This window comes from Struthio camelus, chromosome W, assembly GCF_040807025.1.
Source record: "Struthio camelus isolate bStrCam1 chromosome W, bStrCam1.hap1, whole genome shotgun sequence".
In the NCBI taxonomy this organism is placed as follows: Eukaryota; Metazoa; Chordata; class Aves; order Struthioniformes; family Struthionidae; genus Struthio; species Struthio camelus.
Genome location: NC_090981.1, coordinates 36,150,519 through 36,158,903, shown reverse-complemented (window position 1 = coordinate 36,158,903; position 8,385 = coordinate 36,150,519). Strand labels below are relative to the sequence as shown.

Below are 8,385 nucleotides of genomic sequence, written 5' to 3'. Positions count from 1 at the left end.
CATGTATTCTGTTCCTGTTCTTTTACCATATGTGCCAGCAGTTCAAGTTATGTGCCTACTTTTTGTAGGGAATACACAGAAGAAACAGATGTCAGCAAATTGAAAGCTTATTTTGTTTGCCTTTAAGTAGAGTTAGCAGAAGCCTCTAGCTGTTCACTACTGTAACAAGGGAAACACTGAAAAAATCCCTACCTCTCACACAAGGAATGCAAATAGAGGGGGGCTTTTGCTGAAGACATAACTATAGAATAACAGCAAAAAGGTGATACTGTGCCAGTTACAATTTGGTGACAAGCTATGGCAAGCCTGACTCAGTACAATACTATATTTTGTAGCTGACGCTAATTCTGTAGGACAACTTTCTTCAGTCATCATACAGCTAATAGCAAAGAATTAATTCCCTCCTACAGTTAATTTCCTCCTTGCCTCATTGAGAAATATTACTCTGGCAAATACCATGTTTTTGAGTCCTTTAGAAAGTGAGCTACGGTCACTCTTATCCTCCAGAGGAAACCACAAAAATCTCAGTACAAGCCTTTTAAGACTAGTTTAACAATGGCAAATAATGCCAAAGACTAAGAACAAGTCCAATTCTACAATGAAACAGCTCTATTTGTGCCAATTCATTTCTGGAAAAATCAGACTGGTGTTCAGAACACAACACTTATAGCAGTTTCTATAAGCTGACATTTCTAGTTGCTTAGTTTAAGACAATAATGCTGATAAAACTAAGTTGTCCAAAGGGTCTCAGCAAACTCAAATCCTATCTTAATAGCAGAGAAGAGAAAAACTGCCTAGTATTGAGAGGAAAAGGCAACTGCTTCCAGTGTGTAGGGAGATCACCATCTAAGAACTTCACTAGTAACTCCCTTTTCCTGCCTATTTCTTAATATTCATTTCACAGAACTAACAAGTTCTCAGAATTTTCTACGAGTTCCACATTATGTAAAGAATGCAAAGGATAAACTGTTAAGCCTGCAGTTACAGTATACCAGCTGTGAATGCTATACGCATCTTCTGCCAACAAAATGCTTGTTGGCAGGAAGCATTGGCCAAGAAGTTTGTTTATAACATACGTAAAGACTAGCCAACACAAACAAGCATGTGACCTCCTATCCTACAATACAGTATCTATAGAAGCTAAGAATACATTATATGTACCACATTCACCGCAGTCTAAAATAAAGATTTTATTTTATGTATATTATGTTCTTCTAAAAGCAGAGGAGCAGAAGTATTTTAAATAAGACTTGCATCCCCATTCAGGATTACTCTACAAAGTTACATTTTGAATCTTTATAAAACAGTTATACAAAGACTATTTGACAATATACTCCAAAATATAGATTTAAGCATTTACATTTTTACATGATCCAACAGTGCAATATGCACTTAAATTTAAAACCAACTTCTGTCCAACAATGTGTTGTAATTAATCTAAAACAGTTCACCTTTTTCTTTTTTTTTCCCACAAGTCAGTTTCTAAAAGACTTTAGAATTCACTTACTAAATCAAACTTTAGTTCCATATAGAGCAGTTTATTCAGAGCTGACAGATGATGATGCCAGTTGGGAGGTCTGAAAAAGACAATGAAGGTCCCTGCATCCTCCACAAAGCAAAGGCAGCTGATGCTTGAGTTACTGTAACCAGAAGTCCCATAATCTTGCAAAGAGATTTACTGTATTTTCTGATAAAGTTAACTTACTGCTTTCAAAAACAGGCTATGTAAAATATGCTACATAATAAAAACATGCTAGACTCCTGATCAGAGTATAATATGATTAAACAAAACAGTTTTCCCTTTGTAGTTTTCTACTAGCTGTTTGCCATAAAGTATGTAAGGTCCATCAGGCTTTACAACAACTCACTGACAATAAGCCTCAGGCCTTCTCTTAGTACACAAAAAACCCAAAGCCTGAGACACACTAAAGAACTAGTCAGTTGTAACACCACAGGACAAAAAGCAGTAGTTAACAAAGGATCTCTTTACTTGCATATTAGCAGGTTAGGGGGCTGACAGAATCAAACCACAACTGAAGTTAAGTTCATTTCCAAATTGGTGGCAATGCAATACTTGCCCGCTCAGGTATGTGCGGTAAATTAGCTAGCTTGAATATGCAGCATAAGCCTAATTTCATGTCATCAACAATTTTATAGGAAAGGGAAGGATAAAGTATTAGAAGCTTTATAAGATTTCAGAAGCAGGCTAAGAGAATAAAGGAGAAAGAAAACAGCAAATAAGCTTGAGCACAAAAAGTTACAGATTATGTCCACAGTTCCAGCCCTACATAGAAAACACTTCTGTTAACATACCAAAGGTCTGTTTGGGTTGCAGCAAGTCACAAGTTCCCGAAGTTCACATCTTTTAAAGTTTTAGTCATAGAAGCTGTATCACAATAGCCACCATAAATTTTGCAATGTTTTCTCATACAGCCTCGAGAAGAATGGGTATTTCAACATTCATGTTTGTATTAGAATATTCTTTTCATGGAAAGAATACTCTTTTTTTGAAAAAAGTGGTATGAAACAAAGTTCACACCCATCCAGAATCCCTCTTCTAGCATAGAAACTACAAGCAGTTATGCTATCTCCAGGAATACCACTTTGATCAAAGGGTTCAACAGCAACAAATAATGGTTCATAGATCCAACTGTACATCATTTCCCTTCAAGCTTTTGATCTGCTTCAGTTTCAGTACATCAAAAATTACCAAATTCATGTTCATATACCTACTTGCTCAGCATGCCAATGAAGAATATTTGCCAGGGGCAGGGGAAGAGTCTTACTTTCAAATTTTAAGTTGATGAAGCACTTTGGAGTATCTCCAGCATTTAAGAAATTCACCTTATCAGGTATTTTTATACTGTCTACTCGGTCAAGACACTTGGAGAGTTTATAGCAGAGTTATATTTATAAAGGATTGATATTCTTCCTTTCCAAGTCTTAAGTCAGTTAACTTTGAAATAAACAGTACTTTGAACAGGACAATGGAAATTTTATTCCACAAGGCAAATAAAAGATTATAGGCAGCATCTAGTTGTTCTTTCTATAGAAGTCCAGTTTGCTTTTTCTTTTAATACTGTAGCATTTCCAAGAAGGGAAAAGGGGGGGGAGGGGAAAGGGGAAACAAATTTACTCATGAAACCCCAAAGTGAAACATTCAAGGACAGTGTTTGACAGATACTAACTAAAGAACAATTTGAAGCAGCAACTGCTGTATTCTGCTGCAATTTAAGTTTCTGGCTAGCAGCCGTTCAATTTCATTTGAGGTTTTGGAGGAGGAAAAAGTGGTGTTTGGGCTTCAGGGGTGCATAACAATTAGCATATTCAGAACCTGAGATGACTGATGTCTGAAAAATCAGTTGCTCCTGAACTGAGATCAGCTGGAGAGAAAGAAAATTCCATTAGCATAAAAAAAGACTAATGAAGCAGTCAGAACAAGGTGCCATGCATCTTCACTTATTTCATTTTACATACAGCTGACCAGAAGAAAAGTAGAGCCCAGTCAAGTCAGTTTTCAATAGATGGATACCATGGAGCAGGTTGTGAGCTTTCCATAAGACTGTCTCAACTGGACTGGGTTGGGTTGAGGCACAGTATCACAGACAGTTATCAAATTACCTTATCACCTGTACTGAAAAGTATTAAAGAAGGGGCTGACCACAGGCAGAAAACTGAAAGACCACAGTTTAAGTATTAGCTCCTCTCTCTATAAAAAAATCACTTTTAACAGAAAGGGGACTTTATAGTGGTAGATAATTATAGAATGATTGTTTCATCCTATTTCTTATAGAGTAAGATAAAATGAGAACGCAGTTTTAACAGATAACTGTAAATTTGATCTTAAGATGTCAAGTGTACTATGCACCATATAAATACTTGAACACATTTAAAAGTTAGACATCCTCAAATACCCATTTTAGGATTGTAAAAGGTACAGTGAGATTTCTTTTATGTTAGTTCAAAAAACATTTTCTCACACTGTCATTAATTAGAAAACCTAAGCTTATCAAAACAGAAAAGAGTGCAAAGCTTCAGAGACCATTTTATACCTTAACATGTATCCCAATTTTTCATTAAAATCCTCTAACCTCAGGCATATTCAGAGATTACATGAGCCACACGAACATCCATATAATGAAACACTGCCCATAAAGACAAATCATACATCCGTAAAATACTTTTCCTGCATTCCAAATGCACTTTGCCTTCTGTGGTTTCCTCTTCATCTAATGCTATGTTTTGTGTCTATGAATAACAATTGTCTGGGGCTTTTGGTTGTAATGCTGAAGCTCTCCTTGATCATCATCTATATCCATGATTAACATTTATAATATTTGCTGGATTTATTCCATTTTCTATTTGTTTCTGATGTGATGGTGCTGTGACACCTGAATGGGAAGATTCCATTGTAGAATGGTGACTTACATCTGCTTTCACTAAAACTTCATAATACAGAAGATAAAAAACTGGAGTTACTATGCCAATAACCAGCATAATCACTACAGCTGTCCACCATCCTATACCCCAGTCTGCTCCATAGTAAGGATCTTTGCATTTTTTAGTTTTACCATCAGTTTCAAAACAGATCTGTTGGGCTGCTAAGGCCGAAACAACTTCATTAAGGTTCTCCCTCTTCGTATCATTACACTTCACTATTTGTTCTATATCACGATCTACTTCTTTTAAGAAGTTGCCAGCAGTCTCATTAGCAGAGAATTTATCAGAAGGCGATGTTTCCTGCACTTCCGGGGAACAGTGAGCCGGCCGTAGAACTGGTCTTCCTTTTGGAGACACATGCGTTTCAGTTAATACACTGAACTTTTTAACTGGAATTTTGATAGACCTCAGGGCAAAAAAATCTTGATCATTGATAAGATTGTTAACCCTCTTGATATCTGCAACCTAAAAACAAGAAAAAAGTTTAAATAGCAAAGTCATATTGAACTGAAATGAAAATGTTAGAAGCTCTAAATCCTTGAGAAAGAAAATTCTTCCCTAACAGAGGGCCTGTTTTTTAAACTAACTATTCAAACAGTATGAAGTGAGAAGAGGTCAAAGCTCCAATCTGAACAATGTTAAAGCAAGAACATAATCACAAGGTAACAAACACTTATTTCAGATGAAGACTCTGAAAGTCATTTAATGTAATGACTAGTCAATGTATATTCATCTATTAGTGGCAACAATTTCTGAAATCAGCTTTACTCCAGTGTTTTGCAAATGGAATACATTACTCTAAGATTCTGATTTAAACTTAAAACTTTGAGTAAGACACAGTTAGTTTGGATTTTTCCAACTTTTTGGAGCAGATTTTGGGACAGCAAGGTAGAACCCAGGCATAATTTGAAACCTTTAAAGTCATCTTCTTACATCAGCTCTCCCTTCTCCCTTATTCTTGCTCACTATGAATCTCATTTTGCTCTTAAAACATTCAGATGTCTCACATGAAATATTCTGCAAGGATTTAATTGCCCTTAGAGAATTATCCACTTCACTCTGAAACACTAACCTCCCCCCCCCCCGCCACAGGATGCACAGCCACAAACCTCACCATAATTTAGTCAAAAAAATCAGTACTTCCTTGCAGCAGCTGGTAAAAACAAAGGAATTGTGCCTGTTCTTAAGCAACAGCCTCTAAGTTACAGTACCCAAGAAACATGATACCAGAGTGCAAATCATTCCTCCATTTGGAGGGCATCTACTTCAGGAGAAAGCATGAACAAATAGAATACAAGACCATTAGGAATATGGTCTGGAGACCCTTGCTGCTGTAACCACTCAACTTCAAACTGATTTGGTCAGAAGCAGCAAGTTAGGATGACCAACACTAGAGCACTATACTGCTCTATAACACTAGAGCATATACTGCTCTAATCTTGTAACATTGAAGTGTTTCAGTCCCCACAACAGCATATTTAAGCTAAAAAAGTCAGGTTAGCATAAAAGATTACAAACAGCAGCATTTAACCCAATGATTAGTAGATGCTACCACCACTTGAGTTATGCTTTCTGCCCAAACACCTGGACCTCTTTCACATCCCCCATAAATTTCCAACAACAAGCAAAGCAGTTCATCCCTCCATTTCTTATTTGAGACCTGATATAGTACACTTGCTCAAAGTACTTAATGGGGGTGGGTGCCAAGTCCAAGAATCACTTAGTTAGGCTAAAACGTACCATGATTATTAAGCAAAATGATGCCAAGACTTCAGTAGCTAAGTTCATGACAATAGGCCCCGAGTATTGTTGCTACCTGAGAATTAGATCACAGCAAGACTTTAGAAAACATGGATTTCGAATCTGACCAAATTTGACCTCTTGAAAGCCATGTTATTAGCAGGCAATCCACTACCTGCACAGCTGATTTCCTCTGCTTAATAGGATACATACAAATGCTAACATTAACCAAGACAGAAGCCTCTTCCTTAATTAGTACCAGCCAAAATTATTAGGAAGGAAGGAGATTCACAAGGTTAATGTAAGAACTCTTAACTAAAAATAAAGTATGAACATCTAAACTACACCAGCAGGGAACATTTCCAGATAAATAGTTCCCAGTGGAATAGCATACGCATGCTAACAAATTATTTTGAGCAATTCAGCAGAACTTAAATGAAATCTACAGCGAATTGTTCTCCTAAACAGAATTAAGATTCCACACAAAAGCTTCTAAGGTAGTTCAGCAATACCCTCTTCATCACAAACTGTGATGGTCAACACCACACTACTAAAGGTGCCCATCTGTGACTACGCACCATGAGAATTTTTATTCTATCACAGCATACTACCTATTAAGTGATACATTAATGTCACATACAAATATATACTACTTAATGTTAGTTTTACCTCAACAACTGTATACTAAACCTAAAACTTCTGGATGCAGTGCATTTTACTTATTATTTTAACAGTCAGACATGTCAAATACTAGACAGTTCTTTGAAATTCTGAAAAATACATTTCGATTAGTTGTTCACATGCGCAACTTGAAAGCTAAATCCAGCTGAACAAGAGAGGAGCCAAGTTTGCATAAGCAGCCTAAACTAGCATTCAGGTGTGCCTAATCTTAAAATAACAACACAGCTGATAACACAGACCAATTATCCCCTCTGAAAGAAAAAAAAAAAAGGAAATTACTCAGGACTTACTGAGCAACAATACTGAAGCGCAATCGCGTTTAAAGTGTCCCCTTCTTGTATATCCTTTGTTAATAAAACAATATCATCCAGCCGGTCCCTAGACGTGCTTCTCCGGACCTTCTCCCTGCCTCGCGGCCGCAGCTCATACACTTCCACCTCCTCCTCGGGGCCCTCGCCGTCGGCGCCGCTCCCGAAGGGGTGCAGGTGGCCGCCGCCCGGGGGCTGCGCTACGGCCGGCAGCTGCAGGCCGCAGCTCGGGCTCCTCCCGGACATCCTCCCGCGGGGGCTCTGTGGACCAGACCGCAGACGTGGCACGTTCCGCGCGGCCCGGCAGCACCGGCCTCCCCGCCGGCCCCGGCCCGCACGGCCCCTCCCTCCCTCTCCGGCAGGGCCAACACCGGCCCCGCCACCAGCCCCTCCTCCCCAGAAGGGCCGCGGAAGCGGACGGCGGCCAAGGGCCGCCCCCGGGAAACGAGAGAGCGCGCGGAAGGACCGAGGCGGGCGCACCCGCTCCGGCAGGGCCGTACTTGCCGCCGCCCGGGGAGCTCCGCATGACAATGGCGGCCACCGGCCAAGCGCGCCCCTCACGCGGCCGCTGCTGCCACCAGCCCCACCGCCACGTCCGCAGCGCGCGCGCGCCAGCCCGCCCCCTGTAGCCACCCGCGCGCCCGCCCAGCGGCCGCTCTTAAAGGGCTCGCGCGCCGCCGCCCGCCTCGCGCAGGTGCTATAAAGGCAGGGGCCGCGTGACGCTGCGCCTCGGAGAGTGGCCGTTGTTAGAGGGTGTGGCCGTAGGGGACGCTGGCGGCTGTTGGGGCAGCAGTAGGGGGCGGCTCCTCTGGCCTCACTGTAGGCCACTTGGGGTGGTATTTGTGTGAGGGCAGCTGCAGGGGCTTGGCCCTGCCTTGCTGAGGGGCTTTTTTGGGGCCTGATTTTGTCGTTGCTGTAGTGCGAGTGGCTGCTAGGCTGAGTCTGAGGAGCTGCCTGGGTGGCAAGTGGATTTTTGGTGGCTGTTCCTGTGGTTAATAGGCTGCTGTGAGTGTTGCCCTGCTATATTGTGTTTTAGTTTCTCACACCTGGCATGCATAAGTGTGCTTGAGTACTATGACTTCTTAGCTTTTACAGCCTAGTTATGGGAACCCTTGTTTGAGTTGCCTCAGTGCTAGAGGCTGAGATGTAGTGGTTAGTGCAAATGGTGCTCAACAGTGCAGTGCTCCCCCACCTGTGTAATCCTATATCTGACTAT

The 8,385-nt window shown here is 40.8% G+C and overlaps 1 protein-coding gene across 1 annotated transcript; it reads right to left on the bottom strand.

Moving 5' to 3' along the window:
* Positions 1–1,175: 1,175 nt before the first annotated feature.
* Positions 1,176–7,793, bottom strand: LOC138064051 (lysM and putative peptidoglycan-binding domain-containing protein 3-like). The gene is made up of 3 exons (XM_068924777.1): positions 7,670–7,793; positions 7,152–7,430; positions 1,176–4,905 (listed from the first exon to the last, which is right to left on the bottom strand). Exons 2-3 carry the CDS (start codon positions 7,413–7,415, stop codon positions 4,306–4,308), a joined length of 864 nt encoding a protein of 287 aa, XP_068780878.1. The 5' UTR covers positions 7,416–7,430; positions 7,670–7,793; the 3' UTR covers positions 1,176–4,305.
* Between the last annotated feature and the right edge of the window lie 592 nt (positions 7,794–8,385).

Bases quoted from the DNA above. Each gene is read 5' to 3' on its own strand.
- LOC138064051 (XM_068924777.1), bottom strand. From the start codon at position 7,415: ATGTCCGGGAGGAGCCCGAGCTGCGGCCTGCAGCTGCCGGCCGTAGCG. The intron at 4,906-7,151 runs GTAAGTCCTGAG...TCTTGTTTTTAG, and splicing joins CGCTTCAGTATTGTTGCTCA to GTTGCAGATATCAAGAGGGT.